The sequence below is a fragment of the Esox lucius genome, chromosome 21 (genome assembly GCF_011004845.1).
Source record: "Esox lucius isolate fEsoLuc1 chromosome 21, fEsoLuc1.pri, whole genome shotgun sequence".
Taxonomy (NCBI): Eukaryota; Metazoa; Chordata; class Actinopteri; order Esociformes; family Esocidae; genus Esox; species Esox lucius.
In genome coordinates, this window is record NC_047589.1 from 6,248,761 (window position 1) to 6,270,146 (window position 21,386).

General features: G+C 41.4%; 1 protein-coding gene and 4 gene segments (V, D, J or C); 2 read left to right on the forward strand and 3 right to left on the reverse strand.

The window, feature by feature from the left end:
* The window catches only part of LOC117593618, a 530,161-nt gene extending 525,961 nt beyond the window's left edge, over positions 1–4,200 (reverse strand). Inside the window, 2 exon segments of the V gene segment in view lie at positions 3,653–3,977; positions 4,092–4,200. Coding sequence covers positions 3,653–3,977; positions 4,092–4,164 — 398 coding nt within the window.
* LOC105008451 overlaps positions 1–21,386 on the forward strand; it is a 966,635-nt gene that overhangs the window by 884,174 nt on the left and 61,075 nt on the right.
* The window catches only part of LOC105009329 (Ig kappa chain V-III region MOPC 63), a 784,483-nt gene that overhangs the window by 429,537 nt on the left and 333,560 nt on the right, over positions 1–21,386 (forward strand). The gene's annotated exons all lie outside the window — the stretch shown is intronic.
* LOC114829915 overlaps positions 1–21,386 on the reverse strand; it is a 587,221-nt gene that overhangs the window by 367,999 nt on the left and 197,836 nt on the right.
* The window catches only part of LOC114829916, a 334,989-nt gene that overhangs the window by 193,305 nt on the left and 120,298 nt on the right, over positions 1–21,386 (reverse strand).

The following is a 21,386-nucleotide window of genomic DNA, read 5'->3' on the forward strand; positions in this document are numbered from 1 at the left end:
ACTAGTGAGCTTTGCAACACAAAAAGGCCTGGACCTCCACAAAACACAACAGTGGTGGATGATCGTAGGATCCTTTCCATGGTTACGAAACCCCCCTTCACAACATCCAGCCAAGAACACATATCATTATCCAAGTGTACAATAAAGAGAAGGCTTTTTTCTCGACAAAGTATTAAAAATCTATATTTTATGGAGGTTTGTGTTCATTTTCCCAATTACATTTGAGCCCCTGATATAAGGGGACTGTGTTTGAAATTGTTGTAATTCCTGAACGTTTCATACAATATTTATGTTCAAACGCTTGAATTAAAGCTGAAAGTCTGCACTTCAATTGTCTCTCAGTTGTTTCATTGGAAATCCATTGTGGTGGCGTACAGATCCAAAATTATTTAAGTTGTGTCAGTGTCCAAATATTTCTGGCCCTAACTGTATGTAAGTATAGATGTACGAATATGTGCAGTGGTGGTAATATAAAACTGTGATTGTCATTGGCCATGACACTGTTATCTGGTCACTGCTTGGGCCCATAATCTGGGGGATGTCTGGGCATGACACTGTTATCTGGTCATTGCTGGGACCCATACTCTGGGGGATGTCTGGCCATGACACTGTTAACTGGTCATTGCTTGGGCCCATACTCTGGGGGATGTCTGGCCATGACACTGTTATCTGGTCATTGCTTGGGCCCATACTCTGGGGGATGTCTGGCCATGACACTGTTATCTGGTCATTGCTTGGGCCCATACTCTGGGGGATGTCTGGCCATGACACTGTTATCTGGTCATTGCTTGGGCCCATACTCTGGGGGATGTCTGGGCATGACACTGTTATCTGGTCATTGCTGGGACCCATACTCTGGGGGATGTCTGGCCATGACACTGTTGTCTGGTCATTGCTGGGACCCATAGTCTGGGGGATGTCTGGCCATGACACTGTTGTCTGGTCATTGCTGGGGCCCATAGTCTGGGGGATGTCTGGCCATGACACTGTTGTCTGGTCGTTGCTGGGGCCCGTACTCTGGGGGGTGTCTGGCCATGACACTGTTGTCTGGTCGTTGCTGGGGCCCGTACTCTGGGGGATGTCTGCGCATGACACTGTTATCTGGTCATTGCTGGGACCCATACTCTGGGGGATGTCTGGCCATGACACTGTTATTGGTCACTGCTTGGGCCCATAATCTGGGTGATGTCTGGGCATGACACTGTTATCTGGTCATTGCTGGGACCCATACTCTGGGGGATGTCTGGCCATGACACTGTTATCTGGTCATTGCTTGGGCCCATACTCTGGGGGATGTCTGGCCATGACACTGTTATCTGGTCATTGCTTGGGCCCATACTCTGGGGGATGTCTGGCCATGACACTGTTATCTGGTCATTGCTTGGGCCCATACTCTGGGGGATGTCTGGCCATGACACTGTTATCTGGTCATTGCTTGGGCCCATACTCTGGGGGATGTCTGGGCATGACACTGTTATCTGGTCATTGCTGGGACCCATACTCTGGGGGATGTCTGGCCATAACACTGTTGTCTGGTCATTGCTGGGACCCATACTCTGGGGGATGTCTGGCCATGACACTGTTGTCTGGTCATTGCTGGGACCCATAGTCTGGGGGATGTCTGGCCATGACACTGTTGTCTGGTCATTGCTGGGGCCCATAGTCTGGGGGATGTCTGGCCATGACACTGTTGTCTGGTCGTTGCTGGGGCCCGTACTCTGGGGGATGTCTGGCCATGACACTGTTGTCTGGTCGTTGCTGGGGCCCATACTCTGGGGGATGTCTGTGCATGACACTGTTGTCTGATCATTGCTGGGACCCATACTCTGAGGGATGTCTGGGCATGACAGTATGGTAGACTAGTTGTCTCATTTGCCTTGAGTGACACAATCACTTTAAAAATGGTTCATCCTCCAACCCTTCCCATTATGAGTCCTGAAGTGTGGCCAGTGAGGAGGGCTGGTTAGCCAAAGATCCTAACTGTGATACTGGGACAACATACGACAGACACAGTCACACATCTGGCCACATCATACATGCTTGAAGCACATACTTGCACACTTACTGACAGTGTTCTGTACCATCGGAGCATTAAGACAACTATTCTCACCAGCCCTGGGAAGAGAAGTTGGAGGTGAAAATGGCAATCAAAGGTGACATTTCCACACCTGTGGCCTTTAAAATTGCAATTAGTGTCTGTGTATAAATAGTCAATGAGTTTGATAGGTCTCACGTGGATGGACTAGATACTGAGCCATGGGGAGCAGAAAAGAACTGTCAAAAGACCTGCGTAAAGGTAATGGAACTTTATAAAGATGGAAAAAGATATACAAAGATATCCAAAGCCTTGCAAATGCCAGTCAGTACTGTTCAATCACTCATTAAGATTTGGAAAATCCGGTAGACCAAGAAAGATTTTAGCCAAAACTGCCAGAAGAATTGTTCGGAATACAAAGAAAAACCAACAGGTAAAATCAGAAGATATACAGGCTGCTCTGGAAAAAGAAGGTGTAGTTATTTCAATGAGCACAATACGATGATACTTGAATAAAAATGAGCTGCATGGTGGAGTTGCCAGAAAGAAGCCTTTACTGCGCCAATGCCACAAAAAAGCCTGGTAACAATATGCCAGACTGCTAAATCTTACCCTTGAAGCAGACTCCAAGTGTCCAGATGAAGATGGTTATAAAGGTCATGGTTGTTGTGGGTTCAGTTGTCATGAAGGACAGCTCTCAGTCATGAAGTGTTAAACTCACAGGGTTATAAACACTCCCAGATCACTGAATCATGTGCTGTATATATCACTATGTAAATACGATTCTGGTCTTTTCTCCATTCACCATTATTCAGTAAATTTAGACAAACCTGATCCATCAAATTTGAAGTACTAAGAGTACATTTTAGTCTATCTAAATATTGTCAGTAATTATATATAAATTGATTGAATAAAAAGAGGGTACATATATTATACTGACTTATTGGTTTAAGGGATATCATTTCTATCAATGTTGTAAGACAAAATAATGAATTCTGGTTACTGGATATCCTAAGAATGATGTTAATATACAACTAATCTGTGAAATGTGGTTACATTCAGTATCAACAGATGACAAGGCGGTAACCATTGTAACCCAGACGAAGGGCAGTTGGTAATGTTTTCACACTTAAATATGTAAAGAATAAAAGTCCTCAATAGAACTTCTGAGTCAAAACCAATAACAACAACAAATTCTAGAACAACAAATAACTTTTAGATCATGTCAAATGTAAAAAGCCACGATTATGATGATTTAAAAATGTTTGATATTAATTATGAGTTAAAGTATGATGCATTTGGTGTCAAAGGTCATTGGTGTGGGGACTCCTGAGTGGTAGCGTGTTCCAAAACTCCAGATTAAACAGGTTTATAGGTGAAGTTTTACACCATGTAACAAGTCACAACCATCATGTGTGATTATAATGATGATGGAGAACATGTGATCTGAACGACCCTTTCTAATCTTATTCAAAGTTGACTTCCTCTACTGACCAGTGTTCCATGTCACTGTCTCTTCCCCCTCAACACCTGCAGTAGGTCCCAGCTGTAACAGTTCAGTCACTGTGCAGTCTGACTGAGGGAGGTTTTTGTACGGCTCTGTATCACTGTGTGAACACCCAGACACTGTTGGGATAGTGTAAACTCTGACAGTAGTAATCTCCTGCATCTTCAGCCTGGACTCCATTGATGGTCAGAGTGAAGTCACTATAATCTCCACTGCCACTAAATCTAGATGGAGTCCCAGACTGAAGTGTCTTAGCATTGTAAATTAGGAGTTTAGGAGCTCCTCCAGGTTTCTGTTGGTACCAGGCCATACGAGGGGTAGAGGTCCCTGCCTGATAAACATTACTGCTGGTTCTACATTTCAGAGAGACTGTCTGTCCTGGGAGAACAGCTTCAACTACAGGAGTCTGAGTCACAGTGACCTGACCTCTGGATTCTGTAAAATAAAATAAATATACCAATATTAGAAAAGAAAATACAGAAATACATTGTCCTGAAAAAATTTACTTTGTGTAGATTGAATTATAACAACACATGTAAAAAATCTTACCCTTGAAGAAGAAAGCAAGTGTCCAGATAAAGATGGTTACAAATGTCATGGTTGTTGTGGGTTCAGTTGTCATGAAGGACAGATCTCAGTCATGAAGTGTTAAACTCATAGGGTTATAAACACTCCCAGATCACTGAATCATGTGCTGTCTATACAGACCATCATCACTATGCAAATAAGATTCTTGTCTTCTCATCAACCATTATTCATGTAGATCATCAAAACTGAGAGTACATTACAATCTGGTGATCTTTCTCCTCAAATGTTCCCTAACATTTAATACTGTAAACCCACTAATCATCAAGACAATTATTATATAATTTGCTGAAAATTGAATAAATATATTCTGTTTTTGGTTTAAATGCTATAACATATGATTTCTATCAATGTTGTTAGCTCAGACATTACCATAATGTCTAACAAAGATACAGTATATTGGAGTCTAACATAAATCCTAATCCCTATTCATGTATTTTTCCATGACTCTGTTCTAAGATCAGCTGTTCCGTCTATTCCTTCTGTATAGACTAACAGGGGCATTGCTTAAATGAATGTGTGAAGATTCTGTTGCAGATTCTCTTGAGGTAAGATTTGATATTTTTTACTGATACTACCATTAGATACATTCTCATATTTGTGCTTTGATGAATAGTGTGGCGTGAACACACCCTCTCCTGTATCAGCGTCGGGCAAACGCCCCAGGTAGAACCACCTGGTCCGTGGGTGTTAAACGGGGCCCTTGAACGCAGCCCAGTTGCTTTCTCTGAATGCAACTCAACTGCCAAAGCAGCTCCATCAGCAGAGCTGGTTTGTTTATGTGCAGCATCAGTCCTGATTGGTCCCTGGGATGTGATGATGTTAAAGTAGAATTAGAGAGCCAGTAGAGGGCGCTCTTCTGTCTGGTCTAAAGATCAACAACCAAGGGCAGTGAATTGACATTGTATGTGGATCCACGTAATTAAACTTGAAATAATCAACAGTTATACCAGACTCTAAGAAGTTTTTATTGCAATAAATCGTGAACATTTTCAACCTTCAACAATTTGGCACCCCAGATGGGACTTCAATATCTTCACGACGACAGTGTTTGCTTTTCGACTCTCTCCAGCTGACTGAACTGCGCGCATCATAAATAGGTAAGCGAAACCTACTTGACAAAATGTGCAATGAGTTCATATCAGTCTGTCTGGAGAGTTTAATTGTTTGCACCGGAGACTGTAGTGACGAAGTCCGATTTATTACATGTAAAATAACAGTTGATTATTGATGGTACATGTTTTACTGTTGTTGCATTAAAAATGTCAGTATAGCCCCGAGATCTCATTACACTAATAGTGAGGGAGCTATTTCCCTGCAAGCAACACGCCAGTGTCCCACCGGTGGCCCACTAGCGTTTTGCTGCTGCGGCCGCCGAGCGTTTCTGCAGAGCGTTCAGCCAGCAAACATTTTTTTTTTAAAGCGTGCGTCGCGGTCGGGCCGCCGGTGGGCCACTTTCATGTTAATGCTTTCTAATACCCTGATCAGCGGCTCACCAGCGGCCCGACGGCGGCTAGCCGCTTTTATGCAATAAACCCAGCGGGATGCCTCACGCCCCAATATTAGGTTTTATTTGTAATAATCCTTTATAATAATTTTGGTCATATCACAAATGACAATGAACTGAATAAAATCTAAATCATTTATTTCAAATAGTGCAAGATGCATACAAAAAAACATGCATTATACAGCAAGCATACAAAATAAACATGTGCAAATGAATTGAAATAAAAAAATTACAAAATCAAATAGTGCAAGAAAACGTGTCCAGCAACAGATAGTAAAAGTACAGTATTTGAATTTGAAAGTACAAAATAAACATAATACAATACAAAATAAACAAGGGCTAGAATGGCAGTAATATACATAAGTATGACCTAGCAGCAATCAATAGTTGTTGAATATCAGAAACATCAGTGCAATAAGCTTATTAATGGTGGCATAACACTAGAACTACAGTCAGAATTAAGAACATTCACACAGAGCTATAAATATATTAAGAGGATAATGCAATCATATATATATATAAATAAAACACTGAACATAGCAGCAGTAAAAAAAAAAAATGAAATATTGGTTGTGCTGGAGATGTCATTAATATTCACGGCAGGTCCCTTGTACCGCCGCAACATCTCCCACCTGCATGGTCAGCTGCCCCTTTCTGGTACCTGGGGACCTGGTTCTCGACAGCCTCATCAGTGGCATCCCGGTTGGAAAGATTCTTCCTAATGGCTCCTGTAATACAGTAATCAGATATTGTACTTAAATGATTTTGAGAATTGCATGACATTCAAGACAAATGAAATGTTTCATGAAGACAACATGCTAGCGCAACTATAGTCTTGTTTTTTCCTGATTGTAGAGGCAGCTGTGCCCTCGGCTTGACATTCTCTTCAGTCAGCCACTTGATCTTCTCCAAATGTTCTGTAAGTAAAGACAGACAGTTAATTATTCAGTCCTAAATATCTGGTTATTTATAATCAAAACTCAAATCACAGTGTCCACCAAAATGTTAATTCTTACCTTCATGTGCAGAGCTAAAACTTCCCTCTGCCTTTTTGCCCTTTTGACATATATAATTGGAAGCAACATGCTTTAATAACAAGTTAAGCATCTGGGTTAAGTGAATGAACCCACACTTACCTATGTAGCCATCCTCTACTTGGAGTACTGTGCTTGCTCCATCCTAAAAATAAACATAAAAGTTGGTGAACAGGTAACTATGGTGAAACCAAGTAAACATTGCAGCAATTACGAGATCAACATGTAATTCACATAACTGGTGTGGAACTACTGCCACACAGTCATACTCCCCCGTTAACAAAACTACAGAAAACGTCATCACCTGAAATCAATGTTTAGAAAATAAGTTTTAAAAAACGGCAGCATGAGACACACACAGGCTAGCTAAGAACAATGTGGATACACAGGTCCAGGTTTAGCTAATCTAAATTTACTACCAAGAGTAACGTTACCCACATGATGTGGATAACGTTACACAAAGAAACATGTTACGTATCAGTTGATAAAAGTTACAAGGAGTAAGCACATATTATAAAATTCTAACTTGTTGATACCTTAAGAAACACGATTTAGACAAGTTAGATAACGATGTTACCATACCTGTTCAACTGTTGATATGCGAAGAAGCACAAAACATCCGAAATTGAGGATAAACGAATAAACAAAAAATAGTAAGCAACCAAACGTGTGGACACATGAATAAAAAAGGATTACTGTAGGTATTTAATCTCAGGACAACGGTTATTTTCAAGCACAGTTTCTATAACTTGTTTTCCCGCCAATGGTTTAAAACTTACCTTCAACTACCAGTAACTTGACTAAATAATTTGAACAGTTGACAAAAGAACCAAGTAGCTAAAATGAATGTTCTAGTTTGCACAGTACAACAGCGTGGAATCCAAATGGCGTCTGTCTTGCCCATGGTCTTGCCTTACACATGCGCGATTCGCTACTATAGCGCCATCTACGGACACGGCGGGTTTTAAACACAGTAAAGAATTGTTCCCCATGAAGCATTAAAGTTGAGGCTATAGATCATGTTGAGCTGGTACCATGTAGTGATAAATGGCCATTATTCGTGAAAATATAATGGTAAGCAATGGCGAGATGTGTTTACTGTACATGTCTACACAAAGGTCTTGTAAAGGAATACTGCAATAGTCAAAGACTATTTTATTTATAAAAATAGAAATTCTGTACACTAAGATTTTAAAATATTAAAATGAATCAAATAATCAGTGCAAGAATAAAAGGGGTACAATAGCATCTCAGCTGTAAAAAAATGGCAACACAAGCAGATACAGCAGACTAAAGCGCACGCCCTCTTTTCAGCGGCTAGCCGCCAGCGTAACGCAGTCTGGCTGCTGGTGGAAAGCCACCTGAGATGCAAATTGAGAATGGCGGCAAAAGCTGGTGGCCCGCTGGCTCACCAGCAACAAAACGCCGGCGGAGCACTAGCGACTGCTTACTGGGTTTTGACCGGATCTGTTATTTTACTCCAGAGATCTCATTACACCAATAGTGAGGGAGGTTAACTAGTTATAAAAACTGATTATTTGATAAAAGCTTGATCATTAAGAGAACTCCTAAACATTATAATATAGCCAATACGGAGTTCCCAAAAACTGTTGTATGTGAAAGAATAACTAATTCGGCATTACCAAGAACTATTTGACCGGTTATCAACTGCAGAAGAGGTGGTTAAGTGTCCCCTCGCAGGTGATTAGACAGATGTGAGACGCAACCTAATTGGGTCACATTATTCCCCTTGGTGGGTTGCTGTAGCAGTGGTTGACGAATCCCTATGTGCCAAACCAAGGCTGGTCCTAAAAAAACTAACTAAATTAACTGATTCAAATTAGATTATCCAAAGATATGCTATGTTGAGGATACCCAAAAACGCTAGGCGAGGAACCCTATCCAAAGATACGCTAGGTTGAGGATATCCCAAATTGTTAGGTTTGGGAACTAAAAATCATCTAAATTACGTCACGGCTCTCTATTCTTCTTTGGCGCCACCTGGTGGCAATTTGAAGGAGGTTTAGCACAGACAACAAGTTCTGCTACTAAACATGTCAGTCTGTGTCCACGTTACACTGTTGACCATATCCATCACCTGCAGACCTCTGTCGCCGAGGCTAACAAACAAACCTGGGTGACAACCGGCTGTGCAGCTGGTACCGACGGGATCTTTAGACATCTGTCCTGTAAACCCGTTGCACCAGACTCACTTCTGCCCAGTCTTTCTGAATGGCTCATAGGTACGCAACATACAGAAAACAGGCCCTGTAAAACAAGGTAAAAACCCACACCACATGGTCCGTTTGTACATTTACAAATAGAATGTATGGAAATGACAGAGGGCTGGAGACAAAGGCTATTTCTTGGTAATAGACATATTTCCAAGTTGGGTGGAAGCTTTTCCAACACGAAACAACGATACTGTTTTGAAATGTTTAATGTGAGAGGTCATACCAAGGTTTGGTGTACCAGAAATTCTTCATATCTGATCAAAAAAAACAAAATGAATTGAAAAAAGATCTGTGCCAAGCACTAGGCACTCACCAAAATATAAAATAATATAGGGAATGCAAATTATCTATACAATGCATTTCCATTCTCTGTTGAGGTGTAGCCAAAATAGGACTGGGCTGCATTAGTTATGGGTCATTCCCGTTCTGGTACTATAAAATATTCAAATAGATTAAAGGCAGATGTCACAAAATTGTTAATATATTTAACTTGCTAAGATATCACTGTGGGCTAATACCTGAATGTGTGACAGTTATAAATTAAGATTTTAGTCTGAAGGAAATAGTGCCCTATTTGAGATGACGGTCACCTGGGGTTGCTTTCCCATTCCAACTGTATACGGAATTGCAGGACTGGCAATTTCTAAATTATGAGCTCATTTATATTATGAAACACGACCAAGACTCGCCATAAGTTAGGATCAACTGGCAAAGTTAAATGTATTGTATTTGTGTATGTACAGTGGGGAGAACAAGTATTTGATATACTGCCGATTTTGCAGGTTTTCCTATTTACAAAGCATGTAGAGGTCTGTAATTTTTGTCATTGGTACATTTCAACGGTGAGAGACAGAATCAAAAAGCTCTATTTTTGTCTCATGAGACCACATGACCTTCACCCAGTCCTCCTCTGGATCATCCAGATGGTCATTGGCAAACTTCAGACAGGCCTGGACATGCACTGGCTTGAGCAGGTGGACATTGTGTGCGCTGCAGAATTTTAATCCATGACGGCGTAGTGTGTTACTAATGGTTTTCTTTGAGACTGTGTTCCCAGCTCTGTTCAGGTCATTGACCAGGTCCTGCCATGTAGTTCTGGGCTGATCCATCACCTTCCTCATGATCATTGATGCCCCATGAGGTGAAATCTTGCATGGAGCCACAGACTGAGAGAGATTGACCGTCATCTTCAACTTCTTCCATTTTCTAATAACTGCGCCAACAGTTGTTGCCTTCTCACCAAGCTGCTTGCCTATTGTCCTGTAGCCCATCCCAGCCTTATGCAGGTTTAAAAATCATACAATGTGATTTTCTGGATTTTTGTTTTAGATTCCGTCTCTCACAGTTGAAGTGTACCTATGATAAAAATGACAGACCTCTACATGCTTTGTACATAGGAAAACCTGCAAAATCAGCAGTGTATCAAATACTTTGATACTTCTCCCCACTGTATACTGACCACCCTCACAAGTCCATGCTTAGGTAAATAACACACATAATTAACCTGCAGTTTCCACAATGGTATACATCAAACCCGGAAAGGGCCTTGGCCCAGTATGGCAAACCTGTAGGACGACTACGATGGTGGATGGACCCCGTGGAGGAAGAAGAGGATATCCAAACTTATATAAATTGAACATTGATCTTTGTAAGTATGACAACTGTATTGATTGTCAGTGTTTGATTCTGCTATAATTAAACTTGAAATTAACAGTAACCTCCTGATCCTTAAGGAATTTTTGACAATAATGTATTTTATACTGGAATACATTAATTAGTTTATTGTCCCTTTGGGGACAAAAGGGAGGAATTGTAGAAAATGTATTTATTGGCATTCTCATTTATTCATTATTTTATAGAAGGGTTTTGTACTCTGTAAGTTTGATCAATTACACATATGCTGACAAGCTAGTCTGTCTCTCTGTCTCCAACTTATAAGGCCAGTGTCTTGTGTTCAGGGGCATTGATGAATGGAATGTGGGCTGAGCAGGGCCTTGGCTCTTTTCAGCAGTAAGAGAAACAGGCCTCTGCCTGTGCCATAAAACCACCATGAGAAAATATTCTCTAGCAAGAAGCTCTTGAACATTATTATTACTTACATGCTACAGGTGAACAGAACTCTATTCCTTATTGAGAAGAGCATAGTTAACTTAAGTCCCCATATAGTAACTGTCTAGATTAACTGTTATATCTCAGTCTTTGACTGGGTTGTCTGGGCAACCGACATTCTATGATTTTCTGTCTCCTGGTGCTATTTGTGCAACCTTGCATTTTTAGACTACCTCATAGTGGCTACTATGCCTTGTATGTACATTCTGCAAATGCTAATTCCGTCATCTGTACTGTTGGAGGAGGATATAAGCTTTAAACTTGAAATAATCATAACATTCTGTCATGACTTACTCTGCGTTGGTCTCTGTACATGTAATCTATTTGCCATGATGATTGTTCCTGTGGATCCACGTAATTAAACTTGAAATATTCAACTGTTATACCAAACTCTGAGAAGTTTTTATTGTAATAAATCAAAAACATTTTCAACCTTCCACACCCTGCACAGGGTGCAGTCTTTTGAAAAGTTGGTTTCCTGACTTTCTTTGGTCAGAATAGATCCTACTAAACTAATCCTGAGAGTATGGGTGTTAACCCTTGTGTGATGGTAAATGTCCAATCTGGCCAATCATGACCATCTTATCAACCTGCTTCAAACTCCCTCTTCTCCTCCCATTAAAGATATTCATAATTATAAAGAACTAAAGGTACTACATGTGTGCAATCAAAAATGAATGTAAGATATGCTGAATAAGCTTAAGCTAAATCACCACAATGGTAATAGTATGAACCATCCATAGTCAGTGCTTGACCTAAGCAGGGAGCTGCACTTATTGTTAGTTTGTCTGGGTGAATTTGCTGGTGCATAACTTGTATTGGAGCTTTCCAGAGCATTTCACTGGTATTTTTCTTCCATATAGCAATGGAGAGTTTGCATAAGTAAATTGTGTTTAGTCGCTACTTGTCTGTGAATCCTGAGTAACACTGTGTTATTACACATTCATTAGTTTCACGTTTCAAGGTTTATCTGTGAAATGCACCGAACAACACAGCATCATCCTGCACAATGAAATTCCTGTGACATGGCACCCAATAAGAGTTAAGAAGAAGCATAGTACTAGGATGCGCTGTTCCATGATGTTGGTAATTGGAATAATATTGTCTTACTTCCCCATCCACAAAGGCCAGCGGCATATAATCTCAGACATTCTTCTCCAACTGGTCTTAAAATGCTGTGTGCACAAATTGCTAGTAGCTTGGTAACTACAACATTTGCTAGCCTGTTGTTAAGCATGAATAATGTTGCCAGCCACATTTTCACCAAAGCATGTTCTATAAGCAGAATCAACTAACAAATTAATTGCTGTGAATACATTATACATCTCCTGATTAATGTTTGTAAATAAACATCTCTAGCGACTTCTGCTTTTGCCTATTATTCAAGTAATGCATTTATTTGAATTTGGGAATCATTTAATAAAAACAGGTATTAGGTTGTGGCCAAATATCCATCAGAGAAGCTAGTAACCAAATGTAAGCCTAAACCTCAAAATACAATACCTTGAAAGGTTTAGGTGTGATTCAGTGTTGGAGCAAATGCCTGCACACCCAGCAGCACTCCAGTTAAGTAGGGAAGATGTGTGTTTTATACAGAACCCTAACATAGAAGGTATTGTACTTGGTGTCTTGATCAAAAGCACAATGTTAGGATGTGATAGACCAATGGGAAAAATATCCTGTATTTAATTTCCAGTCAAGCCCTGTTCATAGACTGTTCATAGAACTGCAGAAGATTATGTGATTAATGGCAATTCATTATTTTATAGTTTGACAGCACTAGCTAAAAGACAATAATGACTATGTTGGTAATAATGATGATGATGGAGAATATGTAATCTAATGATGCTTTCTAACTTTATTTAATGTTGACCTCTACTGACCAGTGTTCCATGTCACTGTCTCTTCCCCCTCAACACCTGCAGTAGGTCCCAGCTGTAACAGTTCAGTCACTGTGCAGTCTGACTGAGGGAGGTTTTTGTACGGCTCTGTATCACTGTGTGAACACCCAGACACTGTTGGGATAGTGTAAACTCTGACAGTAGTAATCTCCTGCATCTTCAGCCTGGACTCCACTGATGATCAGAGCGAAGTCACTCCCAGCTCCACTGCCACTGAATCTAGATGGAATCCCAGACTGAAGTCTGTTAGCCAAGTAAATTAGGAGTTTAGGAGCTCCTCCAGGTTTCTGTTGGTACCAGGCTAGATAATTATTATACACATTACTGCTGACTTTGCAGTTCATAGTAACTGAATTTCCTGTTGTAACAGATTGAACTGCAGGTGACTGAGTCAGTATGTACTGTCCTCTGGATTCTGTAAAATAAAATAAGGACACCCATATTAATGGAATAAAACATAGTAACACATTGTACGTAATATACATAATAGCATTGCCAAATATCAATTATTTCTATAGATTACATGATTTTTCAACATTAGATTTAATAAATTTTACCTTTGAAAAAGAGGACAAGTGTCCAGATGAAGATGGTTATAAAAGTCATGGTTGTTGTGGGTTCAGTTGTCATGAAGGACAGCTCTCAGTCATGAAGTGTTAAACTCACAGGGTTATAAACACTCCCAGATCACTGAATCATGTGCTGTCTATACAGAGCATCATCACTATGCAAATAAGATTCTGGTCTTCTCTCCATTCACCATTATTCAGTAAATATACACCAAGCAGATCCATCAGTTTAGTCTTACATGGAAATGATGTCATAGGACATGGATATCTATTTTCAACATTTGATGATAAGATTAAACAAGGCAGCACTGCTCAGTGATAGAAATTTGAAATTGAGAAGCAATATATGTTGTTTTGATGTTATTATCATTTTATATTACATTGAATTTATATTCATTTCTATGGTGGTTTCATTTAGTATGCTGTGATCTAGGTAAATAAGTAATTAACAGACCATAGGGTCCTCTGTTATTCTGTTGAAGAGATCTTATCTTGACCAGAGAATGACCTGGCATCTGTTCTTTGTGTGAGTAATATGAGTAGGGGGCGTCGCCAGTGTAGAAGCTACAAAGATGCCGGTCGTACCTAGATTATTTGATTACTCGAAGTGTGGTCATACTAGGTGGCCGTATATCGATTTTCCCATGCACATGTGAAAATGTTTAACTTTGTAGAACTTTATAGAACTTTGGACTCAAGACCGATTACATTTTCTTTTACATTTGGCGTCACGAATAGCAGCGGTCAAATTTGGGTGTGAGTAGTTAGTGTAGGGTATAATGTGTCAGAATGGTGATTTATCACTTCCATATTGATGTGACAAGTGGGCGGGACATCCAGTTTGTATGGTGTGACTTCCTGTATGACGTGTGTACGGGGCGGGACTTCAGGAGTGACGTACGCATGTCCGGTGACTTTGTAATGTTTTATGGGTTGATTGGTGATCAGCTAGGTCCTCTTAACCTGTCAATCAATCAATCAATCAAAATTTATTTATAAAGCGCTTTTTACAACAGCAGTTGTCACAAAGTGCTTTACAGAGACACCCGGCCTTAAAACCCAAGGAGCAAACAACAGTAGTGTTGAATTTCAGTGGCTAGGAAAAACTCCCTAAGAAGGTCGAATTTTAGGAAGAAACCTAGAGAGGACCCAGGCTCAGAGGGGTGACCAGTCCTCTTCTGGCTGTGCCGGTGAGATATTAAGAGTCCAATTGGAATAATAAAAAAATTTCTCTTGGCTAAATCCAGAGTATATTCGATTTTAGACTAGGTCTGAAGTATGACCAGATGGACAAGGACAGGAACAGCAACGGTCCCCCCAAACCAGGTAATCCGCAGGTGTGGACCAGGACCTCATCACCTTCTAAAATTTAAAATTGGAGGAAACTGAGAAAAGTTAGTTGTACATCCCTCATGTCCCCCAGCACAATAATATAGCAGCGTAACACCATGGAAACTGAGACGGGGGGGTCCGGTGACACTGTGGCCCTACCCGGGGGAGGCCCCGGACAGGGCCCAACAGGCAGGAAATCAATCCAACCACATTGCCAGGCATCAACCAAAGGGACACCCACCAACCGCAACCCCCCTGAATGAGGGCCGAGTATTGCTAGCAGCGTACAGCCCAAGTGCACAAGTGCGCAATAGAGAGTCAACAACTAGCCAGTGACTCTTCCCCCGAAGGGCATTGGAGGGAGGGCATCCCAGTGGCGACGAGAGCCCACCTGGCAAGACAGCAAGGGTGGACAGTATCAAGCCTACTGGTCACCTTCACGCCCCCGGGCCAGGCTACACCTAATTATAAACCGTGCTGTAGAGATGAGTTTTTAGTAGACACTTGAAAGTTTGCATTGAGTTTGCATTTCTAACCTTAATTGGCAGATCATTCCACAGGAGTGGAGCTCTATGAGAAAAGGCCCTGCCGCCAACTGTTTGTTTAGAAATTCTAGGTACAATTAAAAGGCCTGCATCTTGCGATCTAAGGTTACGTGTAGGTATGTATGGCTGGATCATTTCAGCAAGGTAAGTAGGAGCAAGTCCATGTATTGATTTATAGGTTAAGAGTAAAACCTTAAAATCAGCCCTAACCCTAACAGGCAGCCAATGTAAGGATGCCAGGACAGGAGTAATGTGTTCAAATGTTTTTGTTCTAGTTAGGATTCTAGCAGCTGTGTGCAGCACTAATTGAAGTTTATTTATTAATTTGTCTGGATAACCAGAGAGAAGAGCATTGCAGTAATCTAATCTAGAAGTAACGAAAGCATGAACTAATTTTTCTGCATCAGTTTTTGATAGAAAGTTTCTAATTTTTGCGATGTTTCGAAGATGAAAATAAGCAACTCTTGAGACATATTTTATATGTTCTTCAAAGGAGAGGTCAGGGTCAAGGGTAACGCCAAGGTTGTTTACAGTATTTTGGGATACGACCATGCAGCCGTCGAGGTTCACAGTGAGATCTGCTAACATACCTTTCAAATGCTAACAAGAGTTATCACAAAATGGACAAACACCTTGCACCAACATTTTTAAAGATCATCAAAGCAACAATGGGTATGATTCTGGAAAACGTTGTTGGGGCAATTCTACACAAAGCATGCATCGGATGTGAAGTGGACCACCCGAGCCAGACAAGACATTCATGTCTCGAACCGCCTGAGTATTTTTTTGAGACCCATTATGATGACATTGTGGCGACCGTTTTAACACTGCGACTGAAAAATGTGTTGGTCAAGACTTTGAACACATCAGGTTTTCACACACTGATGACTGATGTTCACGAGGCCGCTGAGAACTTTCTGCATGAGCTCAAGTTGGAGCCGAACATCACACAGAGACTGAGTGAGAACAGGGATGAATACATGAACAAATTTAATGAGGATGCTGTATGCAACACAGTGGCGTCATGGTGTGACGAAAGCAAAGAGTCTGTTGTCTAAGGACAGGGTAACTTCAGTTCTCATGTTAACATGTATATAAACAAAGACTATGAGAAATCTGAATGTTTGTGTAACTTTTCTGAATATCTTGGTTGTGTAATTTCGAAAAACTCAAATAAAACATTGTTAAACATGTATTAATTCTCATTATTGCTCGAACACTCTACGATGTCTGAACAGGTTATGAAAACTATTTACTATGACCCGGCAAACCCAGGTGCTTATGTGGGTAGAGAGGGTTTGAAAAGAGCATACTTGGAAAAAACCGGGGAGATCCTCAAAAATGGTGAGGCCGATGACTGGCTGCTCGCCCAGGATACATACACGCTACACAGGCCTGTAGCTATACATTTTAAAAGAAATAGAGTTATTGTTCATGATATAAATTCACAATTTCAGCTGGATTTGGTTGACATGAGTGCTTACAGTGTGGAAAACGATAACATGAAATTTATGTTAACATGCATAGATGTATTAAGCAAATACGCATTGATTCGCGTGCTGAGAAATAAAAGCGCTATAGAGGTAAAGCGAGCATTTGAAGACATATTAAAAGAAGGAAGAACACCACAAAAAGTCCAAACGGACAAGGGGAAGGAGTTTTTTAATTCACATTTTGAAATGTTGATGAAGAAGTACAACATAAAACATTTTGCTACAGGAAATTATGTCAAAGCGAGTATCGTTGAGAGGTTTAATAAAACAATTAAATCACGGATGTGGAGGTATCTGACAGCAGCCAACACTCACCGCTATGTCGAGGTTATTCAAGATTTAGTTCGTGGGTACAACCATAGCTACCATCGGTCTATTAAGATGAAGCCTGCTGACGTTTGTGAAGAAAATGTTAGACTAGTTCTCAAGAACCTGTATGGCACAACATTAACGAGAAATGGTAATCAAAGCTACAAGTTCCAGGTTGGGGATACTGTGAGACTCTCAAAGCTGAGAGGTGCGTTTACAAAAGGCTATAAAAAAGGGTACACAGATGAATATTTTACAATAACAGAATGCATTCCTCGGGTACCTCCTGTATATAGAAGATTACGATGGTGATGTGATAGTTGGGACCTTTTATGAACAGGAATTGCTGAAAATAATCGTGGCCAAGGATAAAACTTTTAAAGTGGAAGCAGTTTTGAATGAGAAAGTACAGAAAGGGAGGAAAATGTGTCTTGTGAAGTGGCTTGGTTGGCCTGAGAAATTCAACAGCTGGATACCATCGGAACAAGTGCTTGACCTAGAAACTGGATAAAACTCCAGGATTTACAGGATCACGTCATTTACATTGACTGCGATCAGCATGGGTGACGGTGGCTTCTACATAACGCTGCCCAGTAACTCATCGAGACATGTCTATCCAAGCAACACAAGTTCGTGCTATACCACTAAATTTGCCAAAGGTATAGATTTGAAAGGCGATTGGGAAGTATCATCCTACAAACCAATCCTACAAAGTCTCATCCTATTTTCATTCCAAGTTTCAAATTGTTATTATGTTTTCAAATTCACCTGCATGCTTGAAGAGCTTATAAGGGACAGCCTCCCAGGTGTCTTCAGGTAGTGAACACGTTCTGACAAAATTGTCGTGGCTGAAGGACTTCCTGCTGGTGATGCTGTGTGGTGGCCAGTAGCAAAGTCCTCCTTTGAGCCACAGGCGTGGAACTACTGCCACACAGTCATCCTCCTCCGAGCATCCTCCTCTGTACACCGCCTGAACCCAGCTGCGTTCCTCAAGGCCATACACCGCCCAGGCCACCAGGTACTGGACCCAACCCCGCCGTAGCTGCGAGTCCAGTATCGATGCCACTTGGTACCACAAGCTGCACCGCCAGCTACCTCCACCAGGGGTGAAGGGACCTCTGCAGAGCCGGATCCCCCCCAGCGGACCAGGAACCACCGACCTGAAGAGAGTCATGGAAGGTGGGAGAGATGTTATCATATGGGGGTGTTGTATGATACATTGTTTACCTACCGAAGGACACAGAACGGCCCCATATAACGAGACCCAAGCTTACAGCAGGGCAGACGGAGGGGAAGATCCCTCGTGGACGAGCATACCTTGTCCCCTGGACGGTACTCAGGGGTGTCGCCCCTCCGTCTCTGCATCTGCCTTGCAGGCAGATGTGGGTGGCAGACCAGACCTCGTGAGACATCCTAAACCACTCCTCCACGGCCTGGATGTAACTGGAACTCCCCACCCAGGGTTCATAGCGGCGGCTGGAACCCGAGCAACAGCAGAAACGGGGTTAGACCTGTGGAGGAATGGAGCAGGGAGTTTTGAGTATCTTCCACCAGGGGAGAAAGTGTGTCCACTCACCTGGATGGTCCATGCAATAGGACCAGAGGAACTTTCCCAGCTCTTGATTAGTATGCTCCGCCTGCCTGTTAGCCTGTGTAGGATTCCCGGATGTGAAGCTGACCGCGACCCCCAGCCTGGACATGAAGGCTTTCCAGACATGGGATGTAAACTGGGGGCTGCGGTCCGTCACGATGTCCTCCTGAAGCCCATACAGCCCGAAAACCTGCTGAAATAGCATCTCAGCGGCTTGGAGGGCAGGCCGGGTAGTGGGATGAATCTGATCATCTTAAAATGATTTACAGATGATTTGCCTGTTTTTTTTTACCCTGTTTTCCAACTTAATCCACCATCAGCACACGCCACTTAGCGTTGGTACCCAAATGGTACCCAGGCACTAATCACCCCTCACTGAATTCCTGACGTCAATGGATGAATGAACAATACTCCCAGAAGGATGATCAGACCTTGGTTGAATTTGAATAACTTACAAAGGGCTTAATTAGGCTATTACTTAAACATAATACAAACGATATAGGCTACTTCTCACGTTACCATTTTTAAATAGGAGATTCAGCTTATTGTGTAGGCTAATTAATCAAATGTAAATCTAAATAAATATTCACTAAACAAAATACCAAGGATATCGTTTAGCAGTCACAACTCACTAATTCAAGAAAGGTAAAACAATTCTGGTTTTTTTTTTTAGGAGAAAAAGAGAAATAAATCTCTCACACATCCTCTGAATTTTCTCTGCGTATTTTACTGAAGATTAAGATCCTAGAAATGTATTAGACTATATTCAGTAAAAGAAATACCAAGGATATTATTTGGCAATCACTAGTCACCAATTCAAAAAAGCTATTAGAAGTTACTGTTTTTATTTTGGGAGAAAAATAGAAACAAAATTGCACACACGGTTTGATTTTTCTCTGCTTATTTTACTGAATATTAAGTAATTGCATACATGTTGTTTACATTCTTGTTACATTCAGTTGTTACACAGACATTTCTACCTCAGGAACCTAGTATAATCGAATCTAATGAATGGCTAGGGAATAGCAATGATGTCAATGGAAGAATGACATCCCTTCATCAACCCAGACACACCTATGCATGTGACTGAAGTGTGATGATGAGGGTAGAAAGTGTAGATAATCTGAACTCTGTGAGCAAGTCAGACAACTCCACCATTTACAGCGTTTAGTTCACAATGGCAAACCAAACCCGACGATCAGATATTGAACCTCCACAACCAATGCCTGAACCTCTTCACAAAAAAAAAGAAACAAACCAACGGTGACCCCAAATGCCACTGTGAGAGAGGAGTCTGGAAGAGACGGAACGATTTGGGTAAAAATAATTTACTCAACTTTGTCAATATTATTTCTACAAATAGGCTGTAGCCTATGTGTTATTCATTCTTTGAAATTCATAGTCTTTATCAAGAAACCATTAAGCCTATGTATTTTACACATGCGCATATCCTTTGATCAAAAAACTAGTCGATAATGTCTCTTATTTTACCTTGTATTTTACCATCAAAATAAAAACTAAATACTAAAGGATTGACCTTTGACTAATTGCAGTATTGAGTATTTTTAGGGCCTATTCATAATTTTTTAGACTTCTATATATAGTTTGATGACGACTCAGTAGATGAACTGATGCTCTGGCTGGATGGTGAGGCTGTGAAGAAGAATGTCCATGCTAATACGGACGATTTGTATGCTAATGACGCCAAACTGGCGGTTATAGGGGGTAAAAAATGGGCGGCCCAGTCTCTAGGAGGAGATCAATAGCACAGTACCAGGATCGATGGGGAGGGGAAACACCTGGAATTTTTCCTGGAGAACACCCTGCTCAGGTCCGCGTGCTAAGGTGGGATGTTCGCCGCCATCATCCGAAAGGCAAAGGCATATTCCGAGGCTGTGCTGTTACTCTGCCTCAGATGCAGAAGCTGCTCGCCCCCATCCCTGCCCTCTGCGTGATGGTCGAATACGGCACGAAACTGGGCCATGAACCGTGAAAACACCCCCAAATCCCTGGAACCACTCTCCCACAGAGGTGTAGCCCATTCAAGGGTGAGCCCAGTGAGAAGGGAGATTATCACGGTCACCTCCTCATAGTCGGATATCGGCTGGTCCCCGAAATACAACTCACATTGGAGAAGGAACCTGCAGATTACAGTCGTACTTCTCTGGCAAAGCTCTCTGGAGTTTCCTTTCCTGAGCATGACTAGACTCCACACGAGTGACCAGAGGAGGCACCGCCGCATTGATGCAGTAATCCGTGCAAAAGGAGCCCCGACCAAGTATTGAGTGCCTAAATGAACATACTTAGGAAACCTTTACAGGTGTTCTGCGTATGCATTTCTGCATTGTAAAACATTTTATTCTATACAGAGCAGGCCTGTCCATTAGGCAATAATGTCCATTAGGCAATAATAATCGCCTAGGGCCCCTCCTTTCAAGGGGGGCCCCCAATCTTATCACGCTAATAATAAACATTTTATTAATAATGTTACTAAAAGCTCAGGTGAGCACTTTTAGACAAATAATTGCGTAGAGCTTACTAAACAGGATACAGTTCACAAAGACGGTAGCTACAAAAATACCCAGACCCACCACATACATTGGTGAACAAAGGATAGCTCAAAAAAAGATGATAA